This window comes from Xenopus tropicalis, chromosome 2 (assembly GCF_000004195.4).
Source record: "Xenopus tropicalis strain Nigerian chromosome 2, UCB_Xtro_10.0, whole genome shotgun sequence".
NCBI classification, from domain to species: Eukaryota; Metazoa; Chordata; class Amphibia; order Anura; family Pipidae; genus Xenopus; species Xenopus tropicalis.
In genome coordinates, this window is record NC_030678.2 from 159,985,392 (window position 1) to 160,012,819 (window position 27,428).

A 27,428-nucleotide genomic window follows, 5' to 3' on the forward strand; every position below is an offset into this window, starting at 1 on the left:
CTCAAGCTGAAGCGATCTTGGGTGCTGCAGCAGGACAATGACCCAAAACACACCAGCAAATCCACCTCTGAATGGCTGAAGAAAAACAAAATGAAGACTTTGGAGTGGCCTAGTCAAAGTCCTGACCTGAATCCTATTGAGATGTTGTGGCATGACCTTAAAAAGGCTGTTCATGCTAGAAAACCCTCAAATAAAGCTGAATTACAACAATTCTGCAAAGATGAGTGGGCCAAAATTCCTCCAGAGCGCTGTAAAAGACTCGTTGCAAGTTATCGCAAACGCTTGATTGCAGTTATTGCTGCTAAGGGTGGCCCAACCAGTTATTAGGTTCAGGGGGCAATTACTTTTTCACACAGGGCCATGTAGGTTTGGATTTTTTTTCTTCCTAAATAATAAAAACCCTCATTTAAAAACTGCATTTTGTGTTTACTTGTGTTATCTTTGACTAATAGTTAAATGTGTTTGATGATCAGAAACATTTTGTGTGAAAAACATGCAAAAGAATAAGAAATCAGGAAGGGGGCAAATAGTTTTTCACACCACTGTATATGTTTCTGTATACACTGAACATTCGTTTGTGTATCCTTCATTCTGTGTGAAGCTTTCATTACAAAACATTCCGTTTTATTGCACTGAATGTTAGTGAAGATAAGTGTCTTTATGGATTCAAGGCAGAGAGCTTTGCTATAGAGAAGTTAAAAGTATGCTGTTTTGTACAGTCTCTTCTTTTTAAGGTTTTTGGTTGTTGTACAACATGTAAAAGAAAAGTAAATAAATACTTAACTTGTAAATCTGTGTGATTCCTTTTTTGGGCCTCTACAGTATATATATTTACTGCTGTAATATATTGAAACAAACATTTATACTGAAGAACGAATGGTTGGTACACGCAATCTCATTGATATCTGTCATAATTTTGTCATCTCTGCACCACCCCACATACGCACAGATTCCAAATTGTTAAGCTAAGGAAATCTGTTCATTTCATCAATGGACACATTTTATTGGTTATTTCAGTGATTAGGGTACCAATATTTAAATGTTAGAAGATGTTAAAAAAAAAGCTCATTTACCGGCAAATTACCAGGCAAATTTGCAATTAGGCAATAACCCAGAGCAACTACTCAGTAATTAGCTTTGCTCAGCTATCTGTAGGCAGAACAGGGAAACAAACATTTTAATGGTTTCCATGAATTACTATCATTTGGCAAATGCTCCATACAGGGCCAACACAGAGGTACAAGCATTCTGTATGTCCTGTGTGTGAAATGCCACACCAAAGGGCTATATGTGGGTGAAACTGGACAAACAATAACCAGCGGATGAACTTCCACAGATCCAATGCCAATTGTGGAAAAACAGATCTCCTATTTCTGCAATAAACACTGTGTTGATCTTTGAGTCACTGTACTAATGGGCAGCTTTAATACACAACAGGAGCAAAAGGAATGGGGATATAAATTCATGCATAAATTCAATACCCTACAGTACAGTTTTAACAGGGACAAAAGTTTTATGCCTAGATATGAATATGGCTAATAATACCCTGATACTGCTTGGGGGTTGCATCCAGTAGACATACTTCAAAAGACTTTCTTGCTCTCAATTCAGGACTTCCATCACCTCACAGCTAGGTGTTAATTACATTAACCTCTACAAAGCACCCTGGCTGAGAGACATTGATCAATATCTGTATGCGAATGGTTTTACACATACTTGTCAGATTGATAACAATTTTGTACTTTCAGGATTTTTTAGGTCCCTGCTTCGTGATTTTTCAGTTTCTGTGTATAACAAGCCTGGGGTACCATGCCAAGCAGGGACCTAAAAAGTCCTAAAAGCTTGCATTTTATAATTTTTTGGACAATACAAAGTAACACCTACTCTATATTTTCTGTGCACACTGGCTGATTTCCCATGTAAAGCTTATAAATAAATGTTATACACTCTGTAAGTGTAACAATATGGTTTCTTTTCATTCACAATCCGTCTCATCATGGTAATGCAATCTGGTGACCATTCTATGCTGTAGTTAATCCCGTCACCCCAGTCCTTATTTGAATATATTCAGATTCTATGTGACCCTTGTAAGGGACAGTTAATGATTGGAAGAGGCAGGCTGTGTAAGACATACTATGGCTTAAGGCTTTTGCACTTTGTATCTTCTGGTTCTTTGGTAGCTTGGCAGGCAGAAGTCCAAGTCATACCAGTGCTGAACATGGAAACTATTAATACGCATGAGAGCACTTTGCAGCTAGTGCCAAGCCGGAGAAACCTGTGCCATGTGCTTCAGAAAGCAAGAGAGAGAATTTTTACATGGTATGTATTCTATATGACATCAGTGTGCAATATGGGCAAGTCTGTGATTATGGCATGCATATCTATGTATAATATGGACAACTGGAGGTCAGCCAGAGGGAATGTAGGAAATTGTATCTTAGCAAATTATGTAAAGTGCTGGTTTTAGGTACTGGCACTCTGTGATCTCCGCTGTGCCAAAAGCAACCCTGGGGATAACCGAACATGTAGATATCTCAAGAAAATTATGTTCAGTGCTGAGAGCTGGAAGGACAGTCTTGTGTTCCTCCATGGCTCTCCTGCCACCTTTTATTGGCCTGTGCTTTTTAGAAATGTGTGAATATTGTCATAATCTCTGACATGCCCAATACAAGGAGGCAAGGGGTGTTTGTATGGGGGGGGGGGAGTTTAGCGAAGCAGCACTGTGCCATCAAATCCCTGCCATGCACAAAAATGCTGAGGGTCTGAGTGCTCTATACCCCCAGTAAATTCCCAGTAGCTTCTGCAAATTGCAAGTGTAATGAAGCTTAGAGGAGTGCTCTAATGAAATATGCTTGGATAGTTTATGGGAGGGGTAGTATGAACAGGAACAGAGAGGGTCAAAGCTGTGTGGCATTACTATTATTTATTTATATATTGCTAACATATTTGGCAGAGCTGTACAGAGATTACTGTATGTATGTTTTTAGAGTGTGGGAGGGAACGTAAGTACCTGGTGTAAACCCATGCAGGTACAGGGAGATCATACAAACTGCTTGCAGATAGTGCCTAGTCTAACATCCAATCTAGAACCCCAGAGCTGCATGACGGAAATGCTAACCATTGTGCCACCATGGTGCCCCTACCAGGCTTAAGGTCCTCTTCAAGCATTTAAGCTGTAGTTGGAGCCCTCTGTGCACATATTGCACCATCAGAGCAGTACTGTGAGATTGGGCCCAGTCTCACCAGAAGTGACGTCACCGCGCTTACGCATAAACTCATCTGAAGCCGCTGCACACATTGCTTCTTTGACGTTGCCGAATGTTTCTGCGCATGTGTACTCTGTATTGTTTACAGGAGAGCTAGAAAATCAGGTGAGTGGGGTAGAGTGACAGAAGGCTGGGGCAGGAAGCCAGAAACCGCTGGGAAAATGGGGAGGGGTGGTTTGACATGTCTGTGTACTTGAAATGCCAGGGCCAATTTTGAATCCCAGTCCAGACTTGGTAATAATAGTTAATAACTGGAAACCTCCATCAAACATTAGCACTTTGCAGAGCTGTTAACCCTATTTGTTCAAGAGTTACACTATTTAAGTAAAGGCGCCCACACACGTTAAGATTCGGTTGCTTGGCGAGATCGCCAAGCGAGCGGATCTTCACCCGATATCCCCACCTACCTTGGCCCCAGGGCCAAACGATCGAATTATATTGACGGCAATGGGACAGTCGGTTCCCGATCCGACTAGATTTTCTAACCTGCCTGATCGCGATCTGGCCGATTTCAGGCCAGATATTGGTCGGGCAGGCCCGTCGGTAGCCCCCATACACAGGCTGATTAGCTGCCGAATCAGTCTAAAGGTGGCCATACACGGACCGATTTTTTACTTACAAACGACCGATTCCCGAACGATCCGATGCTATCGTTAAGTTATCGTATAGTTGGTGGTGTACGAACGATCGTCGGCCCACCAAACGAGCCGACATTATCGTCCCCAAAATCGATCGGCCAGGTTTAAAAATTTTGGTCGTTTAACGATAAAATCTGCCAGTTGGTGTGAGTGTCAGACATTTGTCTTTCAACGATTGTTCTCTGCGCATGTCACGATTGCCAGCAGCAGAAGTCAACGACATCGATCGTACGTAGATGTACGATCGTAGGTATTTTACGATAATGATGCGACAAAATCTTTCCCGAATTATCGTTGCCCGTGGATGGCATATCGTATGGGAACTCGATCGCCATACGATCGTTTGTCGATATAATCGTTCATCGCACAACGAGCGAAATCGCCTCGTGTATGGCCACCTTAAGGGACCGATATCAGCAGCTAGAAACGGGCCGTGTATGGGGACTTTTACTCTCCCATCTCCCATCTCCAAGCAGCATTTTGCTGAAGTCTCACAAAGTCCTGCTGTGAATTTGGGGTATGCATGCTCAGTAAGCATTTGCTTATGCCATTTGATTCTTTTGCACATGCGCGGATAGAACTTTTCAGCTTCAGCATCGATTTTGCGCATTTGTGTGACGTCACTTCTGGAAACATATATGACGTATGTGATGTCACTTCAGGGTATTGCTAAAAATTCTGGCAATGTGTTGGGGCACCCCAAATCCCCCCTGGTTAGGGATGTTTGATTGACAGCTCTAACTTTATATTAACGTTTGATCAAAATGTTAATGTGATTTATGGTATAAAAGAGGTAAGTATGCAAAGGCATCATCACATAAACTTCTACAATTTATGTCCTGGGCGGGAACTGCCAGGTATAGCTATATCTCATCTTCTCTCACTGTTCCCCTGATAACTGGAAATGCGTTACTCGGGATCGATTTATAAGCCTGGCACATTGCGGCGATCTTCTCATTAGGCCTAGTGTGCGTTCCAACAGCCAACACGTGTGGCAGAGGTGCGTTCCATTGGACACTTTACCGTAATACTTAAAGTATGACGTCAGGCCGGAATCCCTACCGTATTGCTCCTCATTACCGCCCCTTTGGAAGCAGCATGTCAGGGGAGTATATGGTTACAGTGCCGGCGCTTAATGTCAGTGTGTGAGTGGTGTCCCAGGCAGGTGGCAGAGAGGGGCAGCTGCTGAAGCTATCACTGCTCCCCTGGATGCAGCGGAAGATGGAGGATGCAGAAGCCCGGGAACCTCTGGGGAACCCGGATAACAAGGCAGCCATGTGGGAGCGTGTGGGCTGCCTGGCCAGAAAGCTGTTCTCCTGGTAAGCGCTGCGGCGGTGCAGGTGTTGGGATGGGAGCGATACAGGTGCAGCATAGGGAGGGTGCTAGGGCCACGTCTGCTGGCTCACCCCTCTCTCTCTCATTCCCATAGAGACTGCTGGCCTGTGTTTGGGTATGGGGAGAGAGCCATGGAAGCAGTGTCTGCATGTCCCTTTCTGTTCTTAGGTTCAGTGTAGCAGAAGTCTGTTCTATTCCATGTCTGTTCATCCGCTGGCTTCTGCTACATTGTTTCAGGAGTCAGAACCAGCAAAGACAAAGGGGCACAGACTTTCCCTTGCCCTTTAAGCATTTGATTGCACTTCATTATATAATAACAAATAGCATCAAAAACTTAGGTTCAGTGTAGCAGAAGTCTGTTCTATTAGTTTGTTCTATTCCATGTCTGTTCATCCGCTGAATGAACAGACATTGTTTCAGGAGTCAGAACCAGCAAAGACAAAGGGGCACAGACTTTCCCTTGCCCTTTAAGCATTTGATTGCACTTCATTATATAATAACAAATGGCATCATAAACTTTTCAATCAATTTATTTCCAAACCGTCACGCTTTATTAAATATCCTGTTCTCTCTTCAGACACATGCAAACTTGATTTATGAAGTTTTGGGAAGTTAAATGAACTTTTGATATATGGAACTTTCCAAAGCAACTTTGGAAAGTTTTGGTCGTGATGATGGTTGTTTGTTGGGGTCCCTGTTCTCGGCAACGTTTTGGAAATGAGGGTTTGTTTTTATGATATTCTCCTATTCGTCATCTGTTTAAACTTTAAAACTGCTGCCTGGTTGCTTGGGTATCTAAGCATCCTCATAGCAGTAGACATTACAAGCCTGAATAGTGCAGAACAAAAAATGAAATTGATTTAATAAAAAACAAAAACCTGTTTACATCATACTAAAAAAAATGACTTAAGGGGAACTAACCCTTTAAAGAGCACTACTATTGGTACTGATCTTTGAGGTTCCAGGTGGAGCTTCTTCTTGCCCTTTAGCTCCCTTGGGTGGTACAGGTATAGGACCTAATTGATTAAGGTGTGCTACACAGTGGACAAACCGGCTAGTTGTAGCCCCAGGTGCACGCTGACCCCTCAGCCCGGGTAAAACAGTATCCAAGATAAAAATGAAAACAGCAGCACTCCGGTTATGTTGAAGAAAAAAGTGACTTTTACTAAAGTGCACAAGGCAACGTTTCGGGCTTCAACCCAGCCCTTTATCAAGGCTTCATAAAGGGCTGGGTTGAAGCCCGAAACGTTGCCTTGTGTACAGGTATAGGACCTGTTATCCAGAATGCTCGGGACCATGGATATTGGTAGAATCGTAATTTGGAACTCCATACCTTAATTCTACTAAAAAATCAATAAAACATTAATTAAACCCAATAGGATTGTTCTGCATCCAATAAGGATTATTTATATCTTAGTTGGCATCAGTTACAAGGTACTGTCTTATTTCTACAGAGAAAAAGGAAATCGGTTTTAAAATTCTGAATTATTTGATTAAAATGGAGTCTATGGGACACAATCTTTCCGTAATTCAGAGCTTTCTGGATAACGGGTTTCCAGATAAGGGATCTGATACCTGTATATACAGTAATACCCAATGTGTAATTAATACTATTTCATGACCTTTTAATTTATACAACAGGGTTACGATCTTGTTTACTTTCTCTAATCTCAATAGTATCTGTTATCCAGAAACACATTATACAGAAAGCTTCGAATTACGCATAGACCATCTCCAATAAACCTTATTTTAATCAAATAATTCAGATTTTTAAAAGTTTCCCCTTTCTGAGTAATAATAAAACAGTACCTGTACTTGATCCCAACTAAGATATAATTACCCCTTATTGGGGGCAGAACAGCCCTATTGGGTTTATTTAATGGTTAAATGATTCCCTTTTCTCTGTAATAATAAAACAGTACCTGTACTTGATCCCAACTAAGATATAATTACCCCTTATTGGGGGCAGAACAGTCCTATTGGGTTTATTTCATGTTTAAATGATTCCCTTTTCTCTGTAATAATAAAACAGTACCTGTACTTGATCCCAACTAAGATATAATTACCCCTTATTGGAGGCAGAACAATCCTATTGGGTTTATTTCATGGTTAAATGATTCCCTTTTCTCTGTAATAATAAAACAGTACCTGTACTTGATCCCAACTAAGATATAATTACCCCTTATTGGAGGCAGAACAATCCTATTGGGTTTATTTCATGGTTAAATGATTCCCTTTTCTCTGTAATAATAAAACAGTACCTGTACTTGATCCCAACTAAGATATAATTACCCCTTATTGGGGGCAGAACAGCCCTATTGGGTTTATTTCATGGTTAAATGATTCCCTTTTCTCTGTAATAATAAAACAGTACCTGTACTTGATCCCAACTAAGATATAATTACCCCTTATTGGGGGCAGAACAGCCCTATTGGGTTTATTTCATGGTTAAATGATTCCCTTTTCTCTGTAATAATAAAACAGTACCTGTACTTGATCCCAACTAAGATATAATTACCCCTTATTGGGGCAGAACAGCCCTATTGGGTTTATTTCATGTTTAAATTCTTTTTTAATAGCCTTAAAGGGCATGTCAACCCCAAAAATATTTTTTTGCATAATGAAAGAAAACATAATTCTAAACTTTCCAATATGAAATAATTAAAAATTTGTAGCGCTTTAAACGTTATTTGTAAATGTAATTGCTATTGAAAGCAGCATTTGCTGAACTCCTGGTTGTTACATTTTAAACAATGTTGCAAAGGTCTTGCTCCTCCAGCAATACAGGTCTGTCAGCCCCCAGGGCAGAGAATAGAAAAGGACAGACAAGCACTGCTTATAATAGCAATTATAAATACAAATAACTCAAAAACCATTACAAACTTGTAATAAATGTATATTGCAAAGCTGTTAGAATTTTGGTTTCTTTTATTAGGCAAAAAATTATATTTTGCGTTGCCTTGTCCTGTAAGGTATGGAGATCCAAATTATGGAAAGATTCAGATCCAGAAAGCTGCAGGTCCCCGACAGGGTTGGACTGGAGGGTGCGGGGCCCACCGGGCCTGGTGCCCCAGGGGCCCCCACAAGGACCCCCACCGGCTGCCTAAGCCCGTTCCCTGAGCACGTGTACAAAATGTAGAGCTATGCATGCTCGAGGGAGAGCTATTACAGCCCTGGGGAGCACTGGTGCCCGGCGGGGATTGGGTCTGGGCCGGCGGTGCCCACCAGGTTTTTTTCTGGTGTCCTACTGGCCCAGTCAGACCCTGGGTCCTAAGGATTCTGAATAAGAGGTTCCATACCTATAGCTGATAATACTGAATGTTATTTTTAATACATTGAAGTGCCCGCAGTAGCTATAGCTAAATAAACGTAACTTAAGGCATCTGAAAATGTGTTTCCTTGTCATGCTGGTTTAACAGTTTAACTATAACAATAGCCCCTGGGTAATGAGTAAGTGCTAGGTGGAGCAGCGTGTCAGACAGAGCTTGTCTATAATCTATAATTAACTCTACAATTAACCGATTCATTGCTAAGATTTCCTTCCTAGCCTGACCAGTAATGCAATTAAACCAATTGTTTTTCTAACTTGTAGATGACAGTTCAAATCTAATTATTGATTGGTTTCTGTGGGTGACACCAATGGTGATGTTGCCTTACACACTATAATAAATATGCCACTGGGTTGCCATGAGCCTTAGTGACTTTCCAAGACACATTGGATTCGAGGCAGGATTCCCTGAGTGGGTGACATAGTGATAACCCTGTTTGCTCTGAAATTATCATTTATGTTCCTTGCTCTGTTTCCTAGGAAAGTGTTGAAGATCCTGGTTCTGGGCCAGATGCTCTCTCTCTTTATATGTGGGACAGCGGTGACCAGTCAGTACTTGGCAGAGATCTATAAAGTGGACACTCCAATGCTACAGAGCTTCATCAACTACTGCCTGCTCTTCCTGGTCTACACTGTCTGGCTGGCGTTTCGGAAGGGTGGGTGTGGATGTTCCAGCCTCCATGTTCAAATAGCGATGTCCTCCAAATATAAACACTCTGATATATTTTATATGAAGTTATAGGAATGTCATTCTTTTAACATTTTGTGCTGTGCCCTTTAGGGCCATTTCCCAGGGGAAATGCCCCTGAGCTTTCTAAACCTGAGTTTTTGTTTATTTTCACTTAGCTCTAAATACCAAAAAAAAAAAAAAGAAAAATTGCTATTTTTCATGATTTAGGGATTTATACCAGAAAAATATTTAATTTAATGGACAAAAATTTGACTGATTCAGAGCCTTATGTCTCTCAAAAGTGCCAATACCATATATGTATAGTATTTTTGGAGATTTCTGACTTCTATAGACCAAAAACTCCCAGCAGTATATTACCGAATATTCAAAGCATTACAGGGAGAATACAGCATACTTTAGATTCCAAAGCCAAAAATCCTAGAACATTAGGTTTGCCCTAGGAAACCATGCTTTTTTGAAAAGTACACGTTCTGCCAAATCCAAAATTTGTAACCATGTCTTTCTAGTCCTAATAACCAGACGGGAATACTTTTCTGAACTTCAGCAGCTTCTATAAAAATGTATGAAAATTCTAAAAATTCTCCTCAAAGCTTCTACAGGTAGACTCCATTTTAATCAAATCATTCAAATTTTTAAAAATTATTTCATTTTTCCCTGTAATAATAAAACAGTACCTGTACTTGATCCCAACTAAGATATAATTACCCCTTATTGGGGGCAGAACAGCCCTATTGGGTTTATTTCATGGTTAAATGATTCCCTTTTCTCTATAATAATAAAACAGTACCTGTACTTGATCCCAACTAAGATATAATTACCCCTTATTGGGGGCAGAACAGCCCTATTGGGTTTATTTAATGGTTAAATGATTCCCTTTTCTCTGTAATAATAAAACAGTACCTGTACTTGATCCCAACTAAGATATAATTACCCCTTATTGGGGGCAGAACAGCCCTATTGGGTTTATTTAATGGTTAAATGATTCCCTTTTCTCTGTAATAATAAAACAGTACCTGTACTTGATCCCAACTAAGATATAATTACCCCTTATTGGGGGCAGAACAGCCCTATTGGGTTTATTTAATGGTTAAATGATTCCCTTTTCTCTGTAATAATAAAACAGTACCTGTATTTGATCCCAACTAAGATATAATTAATCCTTATTGGGGGTAAAACAATCCTATTGGGTTTAATTTCTGTTTAAATAATATTTTTAGCAGACTTAAGGTAGGAGATCCAAATTATGGGAAGACACCTTATCTGGAAAAAAAACTTCCTGATTTATGTGTGGTAAAAGTGGCAAATAAAAAAAGTGGCAAGTAAGTCAGCCCCAGAAAAGCTCATATTTTCAGAAAATACACATTCCTCCGAATCAAAAATGGGTAAATGTCTTTGTATGGCAAAGCACCAAACAGCAAACCTAAGCTAATTTTTTTGTAATTTCTGAAAATTCTCAAAGCTTGCAATTTACCCCATTATATGCCCCACATTTCATTACATTGCAGCGTAAAACATCCTAAATATGAATGCCAGGGATCTACTGAACAGTTTGATGCCCAGTATACATAGATGTGCCAAACTATGTGGGGTACAGAGGCACCAAATGAAAATAGTGCACATGAATTTTTACGTCTGGAGTAGAAAGATATATTTGCTTATTTTCTGAAAAGATTTGAAATTTGGTAGTGTACAGAAAATATGATTGGTTTCATCTTTAGAAGCCTGTGTCTTGTTACAGAAGCGGATTTGTACAGCAAATGTTCAAAAACTGTCTGTCCCTAACTACCCATCCAGAAGGTCCATTGGGCCTGCAAGAGCACAGGAGCATTAATTTTCCCTTCGGAAATGCCCATAACTTCCTCCAGTGGGAGTTGCAATTGGCGAAGTGACAAAAAGCCTACTCGGCAATACTCTAGCTTTGCACCCTAATTATTTCCCCCCCTCTGCCTAGTTCCAGCCTTGTATTTGAGATCCTCAACCCATTGCTTTACAGCCTTTGTTGAACTTTGGCTTATGGCTTGCGCAGGGCATTCCTTCTGTTCATATCTGCATATATGGAATTTTGAAAACTTATCTCAATATGCAGTACATACAGTAATTACACAGTAAGCTATACTGTTAAAGTGGTTACCAGTGTCAGTTTGTGGGCTTGGTATGTATGTGCTCCTTATCTGTACAGTCCATTCTGTGATGTAATTGGTATGGCTGAAGATGTCTTAGTAATGCATAGTACAAGCAAGACATCTGTTTTTATATCCTTTCACAGAACCCTACCCTTCAAAATATTAAACAATATTAAATCTATGGAATTGAGTTTATTGGCCAAAGTATTGGCGTATTGACTTTTCCTATAGGGCAGTGATCCCCAACCAGTGGCTCGTGAGCAACATGTTGCTCCCCAACCCCTTGGATGTTGCTCCCAGTGGCCTTAAAGCAGGTGCTTATTTTTGAATTTCTAGTAAGGAGGCAAGTTTTGGTTGAATAAAAACCAAAGTATAATGCCAAACAGCCTTCTGTAGGCTGCCAGTCCACATAGGGGCTATTAAGTAGCCAATTATAGCTCTTATTGGCACCCCCAGGAACCTTTTTCATGCTTGTGTTGCTCCCCAACACTTTTTCCATTTAATTGTGGCTCATGGGTATAAAAGGTTAGGGATCCCTGCTATAGGGTAACCCTGTTGAAATAAAAAGTATAAAGGTGATACCTTTATTGGCTAACTAAGATAAGCATAGCAAGCTTTCAGAACATTTTAGTTCCTTTTTCAAGCTGATTACAATGAAGCTGTGGTGCTCTCTGATATATATATACAGAGCCACAGTAAAATCCGCACTTCAAACTTATATTATGCTTCTTAGTTGCCCGGGTGCTGCCAGGGAATATTATCCAATGAAACCACGTACAATAGGCGCACTCCAGGGTCTTTTTCATAAAATTCGTTCATCAGATCAACGTTTCGGCTCTGGCCTAGAGCCTTTATCAAGATACCAAGATATATATATACATACAACATTCAGTTCATAGATCAAATAACCAGAAAAAAGGAATATCTGTGTGGAAGGTGTTAACAAAGTCATATAAAAGGGGATCTTAGTTAGCCAATAAAGGTATCGCCTTTATACCACTTTTGTTACTTTTTATTTCAACAGGGTTACCCTGTAAACATTTTGACTGGCTAGCACGGTACATCACCTTTTCCTGACTTTTCCTATATTTATACTTGTCTCAAATAGGAGAGAATGGCCTTTTGTACATAGTAAGAAACAAATGGTGGAAGTATATATTGCTGGCCATCGTGGATGTTGAAGCCAACTATTCCATAGTTAAAGCTTACCAGTTTACTTCCATTACCAGCGTGCAGGTAAGTGGCTACGTTACTTGTGCCTTTTTTGGAAATGTATGTTGTGTTCACCTGGTTTCAGCTATTTTTTTCTCTTAAAAGATACCTACCTGGGTATTGAGATCACATGACCTGTAGTAGTCACATACCAGAGATTGATAATGGAACATTATGGATTTTTTTGTTTTTTTTAAAAAAATGTATTTCTTTTTCTGTATTTTTCCTGTATGATTACAAGCCGCCATGTATTCAGTATAAATTGGCCTGGTACAACATTTAATTGTTTAATGCTTGAGCTTCTGTACCAGCCCAAGTCCACTTCAGTTCCAAAGAAGCCCCCAGTAGCTCCCATCTCCTTTTCTGCTTATGCACTGCACATGCTCTGGGCTACTATCAGGTACTGAGGTTCAGGGGCTGACTCTTAATATACTGTATATCTACAATATAAAATTGCTCAGGTTCATGTTATATGGCGGGCAACAAAGTGGTCCACTCTGCATAAGAACTGAATAATAACTGTCCCCGTATTATCAGCGCCTGTGACAGATGTAGCCTCGCTTTCTGTGTTGGTGTTTCTGACGGCCCCTAAATGTAGTTTCACAACAGTAGCAGACTTGAGTGTCAGTGGCACTGCACATGCTCAAAGATGGCCTAACAAGATCCAAGATGGGAAGCTTGACGTGGGCCGATTAGAAGACATTGCTATTGCTTTTATAGGGCTACTGTATCTTTAGGTTGGTACAGAGTAAGCTGAGTATATAAAATACTGCATTTCTAGCCAGATTTTTTGGAAGGCTTTTTCGGCCTTTACAATTTCTTAATGCCGAATTTAGAAAATATTTTTGTCATAAAAGCAGATAAACACTAGTTTAAAACATAAAATAGATAATTATAATTCTTTCCACACTGCATATTCAATTTTATTTTAGCTGCATTTTCCATCCTTGGTTTGTTAGTCTAGGCTAAAACTGTACATGGTTCTGTAGCTTGTGTAGCTGTGGGTTTGGGCCAGCTGTCATTAGTCAGTGGCTGGATACCTTCAGTAATGGTCAGATACCTGTGCCCAGAAGCAGGGATTCATATAAAGCTCCATTCATGCTCGTGTTTGCCTTGTGCCTTTGGGTTAGCACTATTTCCATTCTGTCTCGGGGCTGCACAGAACATCAGCACACTGATAGAGAACACTCATACCACCACCCCACTGTAACCCTACAACTGCCTCCCTGACTCAGGATTTAAAGGACTAACCTGGTTAGCCTTTTATAACATTCTGATGCTGGTTACTGGTTTACTACTGATTGCATGGGATCGGCAGAAGAGGAATTACGTTACCTCTTGGCACGATGGGTTGTTTTGTCTGCAGCTCACTTTGGAGTGTAAGCAACTCTAACCGTCTAAATATTTTCTATGCATTACCTGTTTTCTGTTGCTGAGTTGTAAAGGGGTGGTTCACCTATTAAGTTAACTTTTAGTATCTTATAAAATGGCCAATTCTAAGCAACTTGTCAGTTGGTCTTAATTTTTTATAATTTTTTAATTATTTTATTTTCCATATTTCAAATGGGGGTCACTGGCCCCAGCAGCCAAAAAACTATTGCTTGTTAGGCTATAATTTTGTTGTTAATATTACTGTTGTTTGTTGTTATTATTATTACTTATCTTTATTCAGGTCCCTCCTATTCATATTCCAGTCTCTCATTCAACCTATCCCTTGTTGCAAAGGTAATCTGGACCCTAGCAACCAGATGGTTGCTTGAGTTGCTGAACAAAAGGCTAAATAATTAAAAAGCTACAAATAATAAATAATGAAGACCAGTTGCTAATTGTTTCAGAATATTCCTCTCTACATCAGTGATCCCCAGCATGTTGCTCACCAAGTTTGGTGGTGCTCCCAGTGGCCTCAAAGTAGATGCCCATTTTTAAGTTTCTGGGATGGCTGTATGCCATCAAAGGTGTTTAAATTAGAATTTTGGAAATACTGACCTGGCTTTATACTCTGTTTATACTTTATACTGTGTTAAAAAGATTATAGTAATTTTACCTTATTTATAGTTTTAGTATTTATAACTCTTCAGCATAAGTTAGACTGTTTTATCTCCTTTTATAGTAAGTCTTTTGAACCATTAGGCAGTTTTATTGCTTTGACTGAGAATAAAGGATTTTGAATAATATTCCGGTGTGCAGGCTCTTTACAAGAAAAAAGTTTGAAGCAATATTGAATAGATATGGGCAGGCACTAGACAAATGTTGTCTGTACATGTGTTTCTTGACATCAGCTATAAACTGCATTGGACTGGGTGTCTGAGGCTCACAGGGGCTACTGCCACAGGGGCTACTGCCACAGGGGCCCCCACACCCACTCAGGGGCCCCCACTGTCTGCCTGCTCACCCCCACGCGCACCTAGTCTTACTTTGTTGAGATTGGGGGAGGAAAGCCGGCTGTGGAGTGACAGTACTTACAGGTAGGGATAGGGTCTGTGTCTGCGGGCTTAGCAGGTTTTTTTCCTGGTGTCCCACCGATCCAGTCTGGCCCTGACCGTAAACTTAAGAACAGGGCGCTCCAAAATACATATATATCTATTTTTTTTTTCCATTCAAAATGCTAAAAATGATTTCTCTGAGCCCCTATCAAAGGCTATTTAGGTTGGGCCGCGTCAGAATGCGTTGTAGACTTTACTTTTTAATAAAAAAAAGAGAATAAAGAGCACCTAAATATGAAGAAAGCCTAAGTCAAGACCCTATGGCAGCTTCACCACCTACCTGTAAATGCCAACGAATTCTTGGTGAGCACCTTAATCTATTCCCTTCATAATCTACTGAACCTTTCAGAGGAGTTTTTGTAATAGTAAAGATAAGTGTCACGGTTCTAGTAACCAATAGCCACCAATGAATGTTAATATAAATACCATTGAAGCAGCACTTCTTAGAAAGCTTCTCTGTATGTGGACAGAAGGACAAAGAAGGAAGTTGCAAAGGCTGATTGCTCGTGCTCTTCCTTTTGTTTGCATGTCATTGAGCTGGTTTGGCTCAGTTGTACCAGGGCAGCCTTATTAAAGATGGGCAAATGAGGGGCATGCCCTGTGGGTTCCATCTTTGTCGCCAGGAGGACAAGGCTTCTTTGGGAATCACATCTGTTTGGTTGCATGAAGATTGGGTCTACAATGGGTTCCTGTATTGCATTATAGATAGGAATGGTCATGTGGATCCAGTTACCTCTCCAGTGCAGACCAAATAGCTATAAAGCTGGAACTGAACAGCTGGATCTAATGCAGGCCAGTGGTACAACTATTGTATTGTAGAATAAAGGAGGCCCAAATATCAAAAATCAAGACGCAATTTGGAATCCCAAGTTTGGTTCTTGTGTTTTTTCACTAAAGTGTTAATTTTTGGCATTCAGTTAAATAGCTGAGAAAAATATTCTCATGTTGTGTAAGGTTCCCTTCGGCTTCTATTGACTAGTTTTAATTGCCCATTTATAGCATTCTTAATTCCTTATAAAAATAATGACCGCCCTGTCCTTTGGCTAGAATTAGCGTCCCTGAGATGTTTTGACAAAAGAAATTGAGAAAATGTCAATATGTGGGATTTGACTTTTTTGATTTGAGATCTAGCTGTGGGAGAATCTCTTGAATAAATCTGCCCTTTAATCTTTGGAAGTGCAATCCGATACATTTGTATAACCATGCCATAACATGAACTCTCCGTCTCTTTCTTTTTGACCGTGTAGTTGCTGGACTGTGTTGGGATTCCTGTACTGATGGCTCTTTCTTGGTTCATTCTTCGCTCGAGATACAGATTGATCCATTATCTTGCTGTTGTGGTCTGTCTGTTGGGCGTTGGGACTATGGTTGGTGCAGATGTGTTGGCTGGAAGAGAACAAGGAAAAGGTTAGTCATGTTACATTGAAAAAATATACTTGTTCTTTTATAGGCCAGGGTCATTAGCAAGCTGCAGTGTTTTGATGTTTTTGGCAAGTTTAATGTTGATATTATAATGTATTAAGCAATATGGTGCTCCACACTACTTACCCTATACATTTAAACACCCAGTTGGGGACCTTCTCTGTTTTAAAAGAAAACTATATCCCCAAACAATGTAGGTTTCTATAAAAATATATCTCATAAAACAGCTCATATGTAAAACCCGGATTCATACATTTGTACTTTTTTAGTAGCATGTGCCGTTTGCTATTCCTAAATAGAAAATTGCCATTTTTAGTACTAACGGCCGCCCCCTGGGATCATATGATTCACAGTCCACACATACATGTTAGGCCACATCAGCCAAATAAGCCAATTAATGGACCAATTTCTCTTACTCTCACACTACTTCTTGTTACAGTTAGAACTAAATTATTTTCTCTGGTCTCTGAGGGAGCACACAGCCCATCACTAAATGGCGGCTCAAGGGAAAAGATGTAAATGGGCAATATTTACTGATATATATATATCCCAGTTTGGCGAGATTCTTTAATAGGCCTCTCAATATGATATAAACTGTTGGTATTAATTATTCTTTTCATAAATGCTGCAAATTTTAGGTTTCCCACCAGCTGCAACAGGTCAAACAGTCAGATATTGTCTGATTTGGCTGTTCATGTAGAGGCATCTGCTGAGATTTTCAGTTGTCACGGACTGACTGCAGGGGTTCCCATAAGTGTGCAGTGATGTGAAAAGTACTGTCCACCCTCCTGATTTCCTCTCTTATTGCATTTTTGTTACACTGAATGGTTTCTGATCTTTACACATAGTAAGTTGGGTTGAAAAAAGACATATGTCCATCAAGTTCAACCATAATGCCTCTATATAACCTGCCTAACTACTAGTTGATCCAGAGGAAGGCAAAAAACCCCATCTGAAGCCTCTCTAATTTGCCGCAGAGGGGAAAAAATTCCTTCCTGACTCCAAGATGGCAATCGGACCAGTCCCTGGATCAACTAGTACTAAGAGCTATCTCCCATAACTCTGTATCCCCTCACTTGTACTGAGAGCTATCTCCCATACCCCTGTATTCCCTCACTTGTACTGAGAGCTATCCCCCCTACCCCTGTATTCCCTCACTTGTACTGAGAGCTATCTCCCATACCCCTGTATTCCCTCACTTGTACTGAGAGCTATCTCCCATACACCTGTATTCCCTCACTTGTACTGAGAACTATCTCCCCTACCCCTGTATTCCCTCACTTGTACTGAGAGCTATCTCCCCTACCTCTGTATTCCCTCACTTGTACTGCGAGCTATCCCCCCTACCCCTGTATTCCCTCACTTGTACTGAGAGCTATCTCCCATACCCCTGTATTCCCTCACTTGCTAAGAATCCATCCAGCCCCTTCTTAAAGTTATATAATGTATCAGCCAGCACGACTGATTCGGGGAGGGAATTCCAGAACCTCACAGCTCTCACAGTAAAAAATCCTTTCCGAATATTTAAATGGAACCTCCCTTCTTCTAAACGAAGTGGGTGCCCTCGAGTCCGTTGGAAGGACCTACTGGTAAATAAAACATTAGAGAGGTTATTATATGATCCCTTTATATATTTATACATAGTTATCATGTCACCTCTTAAGCGTCTCTTCTCCAGTATAAACAGACCCAACTTGGCCAGTCTTTCTTCATAACTGAGACTTTCCATACCCTTTACCAGCTTAGTTGCCCTTCTCTGGACCCTCTCTAACTCAGTAATGTCCCGTTTGAGCACTGGAGACCAAAACTGAACAGCATATTCTAGATGGGGCCTTACCAGCGCTCTGTAAAGGGGAAGAATAACCCCCTCCTCCCGTGAATCTATACTCCTTTTAATACAGCTCAAAACCTTGTTTGCCTTTGCAGCTGCTGCCTGGCATTGCTTGCTACAGCCAAGTTTATTATCTACAAGGACTCCAAGGTCCTTCTCCATTATGGATTTGCCTAGTGCAGTCCCATTAAGGGTATACGGGGCTTGCATATTTTTACATCCCAGGTGCATGACCTCACATTTATCCACATTAAATCTCATCTGCCACTTAGCTGCCCAGATTGCCAGTTGGTCAAGATCTGGTCTGCAGAGTTTTGTGTCATCTGCAAACATTGATACATTACTCATAATACCCTCCCCTAAGTAATTTGAAGATACACAAAATGAAATATTGTACAAAGGGAACACGAGTAAGCACAGATTTTACGTCAATACATTTTTTAAGAGACAGAGTTATGCAAAACTTAGATCTTCAAGCTGCCTGCTTACCTTTTAAAGGAGCAGGAAAGATTGCATCATTTGGGGTGCCAAAATATTAGGCACCCCCCCAGTGATTGTATTCAGTGTATACCCTGGACCAGTGCTCCTGTTAGCAGAAAACTGAACCGGCCCAGGGAACAGGGAGGTGAGCGATCCTCTTCCTTCTTGTTACTTTGTGCCGGCTGCCCATGCGCAGTAGAGTGAGAAACCGAACTTTGACAAAAAATCCAGCTTTTTCACTCTATTGCAGGTTTCTGCCAATAGGAGCACCGGCCTAGAGAATCAGGCAAGTGAACACAGTCACTGGGGGGTGCCTAATATTTGGATTTTCTGACATGCTTCTGACATTGTTAGTGGTTTAATAAGATTTGGACATTGACGGTGAACAACCCCTTTAACTATATAACTCTCCCATAAATCTTATTTTTGCCTAGTCTTTCTTATTGTAGAGGCCCATGGGTTTTTATTTGGAGTCATTTCATTAGTTTTGCCAATCCTTCACCACTGTTCCAAATCTTTTCTGTTTGGAGATAATGGCTCTGTGGCACTGTGCTGAGTCCCAGAACCTTGGAGATAATGGCTCTGTGGCACTGTGCTGCGTCCCAGAACCTTGGAGATAATGGCCCTGTTGCACTGTGCTGAGTCCCAGAACCTTGGAGATAATGGCCCTGTGGCACTGTACTGAGTCCCAGAACTTTGGCGGTAATTGCTCTGTGGCACTGTGCCGAGCCCCAGAACCTTGGCGATAATGGCTCTGTGCGGAGTCCCAGAACCTTGGCGATAATGGCTCTGTGGCACTGTGCTGAGTCCCAGAACCTTGGAGATAATGGCTCTGTGGCACTGTGCTGAGTCCCAAAACATTGGAGATAATGGCTCTGTGGCACTGTGCTGAGTCCCAGAACCTTGGAGATAATGGCTCTGTGGCACTGTGCTGAGTCCCAGAACCTTGGAGATAATGGCTCTGTGGCACTGTGCTGAGTCCCAAAACATTGGAGATAATGGCTCTGTGGCACTGTGCCGAGCCCCAGAACCTTGGCGATAATGGCTCTGTGCTGAGTCCCAAAACATTGGAGAGAATGGCTCTGTGGCACTGTGCTGAGTCCCAGAACCTTGGAGATAATGGCTCTGTGGCACTGTGCTGAGTCCCAAAACCTTGGAGATAATGGCTCTGTGGCACTGTGCTGAGTCCCAGAATCAGATTATCTTAATTATCAAATTATATTTGGCACTTGGCAGAAACCATTAAATATGCATTAAAAGGGGAATTCATAGACAAAGACCCTGAGCTATGTGAACCTGATAGGCCAATATCGCTCATTGATACGGGCACAAAAATACTAGCAAAGATTTTTGCCTCTAGGCTAGCTAAGATTGCCCTCTCCATAATATGGATCAGACAGGTTTTATGCCTGGCAAATCTATGGCTATTAACCTTAGGAGAGTCTTTACACATCCCTAATCAAACCACTGAAATGCTGGCTCATGTCGCTGTATGCCAACAAGGCATTCGACTTGATAGAGGGAGCAGTAGCTCGAGGATGCCCAGATAAATTTGCTAAAATATGGAGCCCGTGGCTTGATATTGTCTTGAGATTTTTGCAATGTATCACAGAGACACCACATATTCATGACTATTCATATTCATAATTGTGAACCATGTTTATTGCATGTTCTTTCAATAGCTTCATTAAAATAAAGACTTAAAAATAGGGGGGGGGGAATTCATAAAGGAGGCAAATAATTTTTGGTGGTCAAACTGCCCAAATGTTTACTTTAGGCTTTCATATGGTTGAAACAACACTACCTATACTAGGGTTACAGTTTTCTGCAAATATTTTTTCTCTCTTACATTGCCTACACAGCAAGTTAGACCCTGAAAAGGAAATGTAAATATGACTGCTATGTTTTACCAAAATACCTTTTTTAGAATGCTTATAATGTGTGAAGTATTACAGGGAGCAAGGCGTGCCCTCTCCCTAGAATTTCAAGGCAACTTTACATTTAACGTTGGCCACACAGTCTGGGAAGGGCTGTTTTATAGTGTATGTTACAGCAAATTGGATGAGAAAAATAAACCTTATTTAAAAATAGTTGCTGTTTAATGTGTGGGATACACTGCAGTGCCAAGGTTGGACACCTGTGATTTAGCCTTGGGTGTAGAGAAAATGAATGTGTGCCAGTTACTGAATTCTCTTATTGGTTTTTCTCCTGCAGCCAGTGACATGCTAATTGGGGATGTCTTGGTTATTTTGGGTGCCGCTTTGTATGCGGTTTCCAATGTGTGTGAGGAGTATGTTGTGAAGAACCTGACCAGAGAGGAGTTCCTTGGGATGCTGGGCCTCTTTGGAACCTTTGTTAGTGGGATCCAACTGTAAGTATCTGTATGGTGTTTGTTTATTTCTTTCATTACTAACTGTCTTTAAACAATTGCCCTGTTTATGAAGGAGGGTGGTGGTAAGGTCAGTGAAAATAGCCCAACTTTAAAATTAGTGCTTTATAATGGCAAAAGAATAGGAAAATATGTATTTTTTAAAAATATTTAAATAATTGGCAGAATGTAATTTCAGCACAAATCCTATTTGTCAATATTTGTTATGTAAACAGTGTAATTTAGAAATAAAAAGTACTCCATAATAATCATGACCGAATCCCTTGAAGTATAATTATTACATTCCATAGTGGGACGATAAGGCGCAGCCAGAAAGAGCAAACTATATGAATGCTTCATACGTCCAATGTGCATACGTCCAATATAGACTGAAACATAGATATCTGTACTAATGTGGAAAATAAACACATTGTCTGAGTGATTCCGCTGCATTTCTTCAGTGTGTGGATACCCAGGGTAATTAGCTGATGTTCTGCTACGGGATTGGGCATGCTTATTGAGGGGTCAGCTAACTTGTTAGAGACATGGGTGTATGTTCTAAAGGGTACAATAGCTCTTACTCTGTGCTTTCTCCCTCTCTCCCAGCATGATCGTGGAGTACAATGCCATTGGCAATATACAGTGGGACTGGAAAGTGGGTACGTTTTTAACACAATATTTTAAAGGCATGCGGAGCATTAAACAACAAGATAGCTGTACCTTATGTAGTAAGCCTGGTAGGATCCACTTCCACTCCTGATTCTTTCTCTTTGCTGCCCCACAGTTATTAAAGAAGCAGATCACCTTTAAAATAACTTTAGATTGATTCAGACTGAGACCATTTGAGACATTTTTGTGTCTTTGTTTAATGATTTTGCACAGATGCTATCTGGTGGCTAGGGCCCAATTTAACATAGCAACCAGACAGATGACTAGGAGAGGCCCTGAATAGTAAGATAAATTATTATAATCTGTCACAATAGCAATAAAGTTGTTTCCTCGCAGAGCAATAGTTTTTTGGTTGCTGGGGATCAATTACCCCTATTTGAAAGCTGAAAAGAAGATCTACCCCTTTAAGACCTCTGCAAGTTATTCTTTTATTTGATGGCTGCTGATGCCCTGGGTACTGTACACATGCACGAATAGCAACATTGGTGAGGGGTTTGGCAGTAAAGGGCAGGAGTGGAGGGCACCGTACAGCTGCTGTACCTCTGGGCACATACAGCAGCCCTCTGACACAGATGATAAAGCTGCTGGAATGGTTAGCCATTTAATTTAATATGTGCTACAGCATTCTGTAGGTGCACTGCTGTCAGTGGAGATATATAATGTAGATATATAGCATGTGAGTGCACAGTTAAACTCCAGCCTCTTGAGATTCTTCTGCTTCCCATGCTTTGCCAGGTAATAATCCCAGAAATGTAGCATGTGAGGGGGAATCATATGAACAATCTTTCATTTAATGACAGTGACAATAATAGCCTGTGAAATTGCATCTCGGGAAGGCTTAGGGGCCGGGATCAGCTGTCCTCAAGGGTAATCAAAGCACAGTAATAAAGTAAAATTTTGTTTTAGGACCTCAACCCACAAACGGTTGTTTTTTGTTTTTGTTGTTTTGTTTTTTTTAACCCCCCCCCCCCAAAGAAATTCCAAACCATGTACTCGGAACCTGCAAACAGAAATAGGTAAATGAATGCTGCTTTCAGACTCTTGAACCCATGTAGCAGTCAGTTCTCCAGTGACCTCTGCTACATTGCTTCAGGAGTTAGAGCCAGCAGTGCAGAGAATATAAACAGCCACATCAATACTGATTTCAATAGCTATTCCATTTGCAAACAATTTCAAACAATTGAAAATGTTTCATTAATATACAGTGGAAAATTGCTTAGAATTACAGTTTTTGGTGGCATTTCCCCTTTTCAATTCTATTGGCTGGTTGTATAATTGCTTAATGTGAACTGTGCTTTGAAACGTTACCATGCTTTTTTAAATGGGTTGTTCACCTTTATGTTAACTTTTAGTATGTTACAGAATAGCCAATTCTAAGCAACTTTTCACCCAATTTTAATTATTTTTTAAAGTTTTTTCATTATTAGCCAGCTTCTTCTGACTCCAACTCTTAAATTGGGGGTCGCTGACCCCAGCAACCGTAAAATTGCTCTGTGAAGCTACTATTTTATTTTTATTGTTACTTTTATTATTTTTTTTTCTATTCAGGCCATCTCCTATTCATATTCCAGATGCTCATTCAAACCACTCCCTGGTTGCTAAGGTAATTTAAACCCTAGCAACCAGATAACTGTGGTAAAGAATAAAAATAATAAAAAATCAACTGCAAATTGTATTTGAATATTGCTCACTACATCATACTAAAAGTTAACTCAATGGTGAACAACCCCTGTAATGTTAAAAATAAAAAAATAAACATTGAGGCCATGTTAAAGTGAAACACACTCTGGTCAGTGGTGGGGCAGTCGTTTGGCTGTAACAGAAAGGAAGCGTTGTACTTCCACCCTCATGGGGGGTGCCCTCACCACAACATTCAGCTTCTTCATCCATGGAATCCTATAAAGGAGACCAGTGGGGGCAGCAAAATCATTACTGACAGGTTGGTGGGAAGGCACATTGCATAGTCCATAGTTCCAAAAACACGGTTTCATGAGTTACAACTGTACCCTTTTATTTTGCAGGCCTGCTCTTTGCTGCATTCGCCCTCTGCATGTTCAGTCTCTATAGTGTGATGCCAGTGGTCATAAGGATTTCAAGCGCTACCTCTGTAAACCTGGGCATCTTGACCGCTGATATGTACAGCCTCCTGTTTGGCCTCTTTTTGTTTGGGTACAGTGTAAGTCAAATATAGTTTATAACGAGATCTAATGCCTTTAAGGAATGTAAATGCTTGGGATAAAATATCTACACCCCAAAAATTGAAATGACGTAAACCTACACTCTAGGGTTAAAGGAAAGGTAAGTGGATGTGGGTGAAGTCAGGTCTGCAGGGGGACCAAGCCTAGGGTTGCCACATTTTCAAACTTACAGTACCAGGCAGATGAGGGTAGGTCAGTGAGGGGGCAGAGGCGTGACGTATGGGGCAGAGGCGTGACGTATGGGGCAGAGGCGTGACGTATGGGGCAGAGGCGTGACGTATGGGGCAGAGGCGTGACGTATGGGGCAGAGCTGTGGCAGGGCAGAGCAGGCGACCAGTGTGTTACAGGAGGAGCTCACACAGGATTTGGGTGAGCCAGACGTGGGCCAGGGTGAAGGACTAGATTTTACAAGTTTACCGGCAAGTACATTGCTAGTAAATTCACAATACTGCCCTTGGCCAAGTGGCCAGCCCAACCCCGGAGCCACAGCGTATTTTGGCTCTGAAATGCATATTTGTATGTTTTGGTGCCCCAATTCCCCTATGCCTGCATCCGGCTGGAAATTGTCATAGTGTTTCAGGTAGGTCACTGCTAATGTACACACACAGGTCCATCTTGCTTTTTTCTTTTTGTGCCTTTTATTCCATAACCCCATTAGTCTCTAACACTACGTTTGCCCAGGTACAGTAACCCACAGCAACCAATCAGCAGGTAGCATTTAATAGCCACCTGTTTAAAAAGCAAACAAACATCTTATTGGTTGCTATGGGTTACTACTCCTGTGTAAACTTAGTGCCCTTTATTATATATGTTGGGTAATTAGAGCTTGCCAGCTTTGGGCCCACTGCATTTTATTGCTGCGACCATTGGCCCCATACTACAGGATAGTTGTTTCCCCAGCGCTCTGGCTTTCTGCTTGTGAAGCAAATCCGCCACATCTGCAAATCATAGCCTTAAACCCTGGCACTGCGCTTCATAGTTTGAACTTTAGCAGTTTATTTTCATTTGGAACCTTATCTTCCAGGAAGACCCAACACTTGTAATACTATGGCCCTGTTGAATGGTTTCCAAGTACAACAGATAAGAGGGAACATCCTGCGTGATCCTTCATTCCTCAAGATAACAATAATTCCTTAATAATAAACATTCTTTGCTTTCTTAGTGCTGATTCTAAATTAGTTCTCTCTGGGGGGGGGGGGGGGTAGGGCTCTTTATTTACTGTGGCCCCTACTGAGGCCGGAATCATTGCATGTTATCGGGAGTGATGATTTGCTGACTGGCAAACAATGACAATGAGTGAGGCCAATGACCCTATCGAGCCAAAGGTGCATGGGATTTTCTTTGTTACAGTTGTTTCCAATGGTAGGAGCAGTGGGGTAAAGGGGATATGGAAGATGCACTTAATTGTTATGTGCTATAGGACTATCTAAAGGGAATGTTCACATTTTTTTTTGTAACAGTTTGGGAAAAAAAAATAGATCTTGTCTTTAAACAATATTTGCAAATTGGTTGCAAAAATGTAGCAATGCAGAGATTCTTGGTTTTTTTTTAATTCACTTTGCAAGCCAGGGGGCCTCCTGGCCCCGCAGCTTAGAAATCATACATAGCAGGGAGGCGCAGGCTATGCTCAGTAGTGTGCATGCCCCCTTTTTTGCCTTTCTTTTGCTAATCATTGATCCAATAGGCTGAATCACATCAGCCAATAACATGAGGGAAATGCACAGTAAAGATGAAAGGAACAGTAATACCAAGAAATGAAAGTAATTAGAATGTACTGTTGCTCCAGAAGGACTACTATACTTTATATCTGGGAACCCCAACCTTTTTTTTACTTTTGTGCCACATTCAAATGTAAAAAGAGTTAAGGGAGCTACATAGGCATATAAAAGGTTCCTAAAGGTGCCAAATGAAGGCTGTTCTTGGCTTTTGGATGGTCCCTATGGGGAGAATTCACAAAAATGGAGAGAGCCCTTTTTTGGAGTAAAAGTGGTGGAAAAACTGGTGGAAAACACTTTCTCCAGAGTCACAAACAGAAATCCGCCTAAATTCCGACTCAACCGCCACTTTTCCGTTTTTGGTGAAAGAAAGACAGTTTACAGACGCTTTTGTGAATTTGACGTTTTAACGACATTTTTCCCTGACATTTTTAGTGTAACTCTGTCAGACCAATTCTAAACTCTTCTGTTTTGTTTCATCCAGTCTCCATTTCACACCTAAGGTAGGTGGGGGATCGTTAACATATTAATGGGGATTAGCAGCCTAGTTTCTGTCTAACCCTAGAACAATAGGTGCAAAAAGCCTCATTAAAATTTTATAAACAAGTAAAACACTGATTAAAAAAAGTTTAATTTATATCATATATAATAAGTTTTTACCTCACATTTGCATGATTATGCTAGTTTTAGCTTAATTAGTGAGGCCATAATAACATTTTCAGTGAATATATTGTGAACATTTTTATTAAAAGGAAAAGTAAAGCCTCCCAGGCACATTTTTAGTTGAGCAACAGTGCCCCCTCTTTAATCACTTCACTGACATTTGCCCCAACTTATCTGTGCCCCCATAGCATGTCCAGAACTACAGAGCTGCCTAACAGCATTGGCCCCCACCTGTTCCCAGCAGCCATCTTGGTGATCAGCAAACAGCACATACACACTGGCACCCAAACTGGGATATTGGGGTACAGGGTTGGACTGGCCCAACAGGGCACTGGATAAAAACCCGCTGGGCCCTAGCCCTGTTGGACCTCTATTCACCGGGTATGTTGGGAAGTGGAATTACACAGAAATATAGAAAACACTAGAAAGCCCAGATTGTTCTGAAAAAAATGATGTATAGTTTCCCTGGGCAAACTAAAATTACCCCTCAGGAAATGCCCCCAAAGTGAAATGACAAATGTCAAATGAAATGCAAAATCCTGCGGGTAAAATCCTTATTCCAAGGCTCCTGTAGCTGTGGGACTGGGTTTGATGGCACCGACAGATTTACTAACAGCTAAAGGCAAATTCAAATTCATAAAAAAATGTTTGGAAAATGACAATCTGAAAACTGTCTGTTTAAAAGACAAATTCACAAAAGTGGAGATAGAGGTTTGTGAATTTGGTGGAAAATCCGACAAATCTATCTCCACGTTTATCAGTTATCTGCTATGAAACCTGTGCCCTATTTCAGTTTGAATGGCTGCCCCCATGGCTACACATCCGTTTATTTATATAAACTATAGTAGATTTTCTGAAACAAATACACAACTTTTACCAGTGCAGGGCCACTGGCAATTACCTTGATACATTTCATCCCCTTTAAGACTTCTGCAATTGCCCTTTTGTCTAATTTCTCTTGTTTCTTCCCTCCCAGTTCTCTATACTGTACATCCTGGCATTTGTC

The 27,428-nt window shown here is 40.8% G+C and overlaps 1 protein-coding gene across 1 annotated transcript; it reads left to right on the forward strand.

The window, feature by feature from the left end:
- Nucleotides 1-5,004: 5,004 nt before the first annotated feature.
- On the forward strand, nt 5,005-27,428 carry slc35f2 (solute carrier family 35 member F2; the record flags this gene model as incomplete). Its single annotated transcript, NM_001126571.1, is given in 8 exon segments — nt 5,005-5,223; nt 9,048-9,223; nt 12,490-12,617; nt 16,324-16,483; nt 21,024-21,180; nt 21,784-21,836; nt 23,868-24,022; nt 27,399-27,428. Coding segments are annotated over 8 exon segments (957 nt in total), but the record flags the coding sequence as incomplete, so codon positions are not given.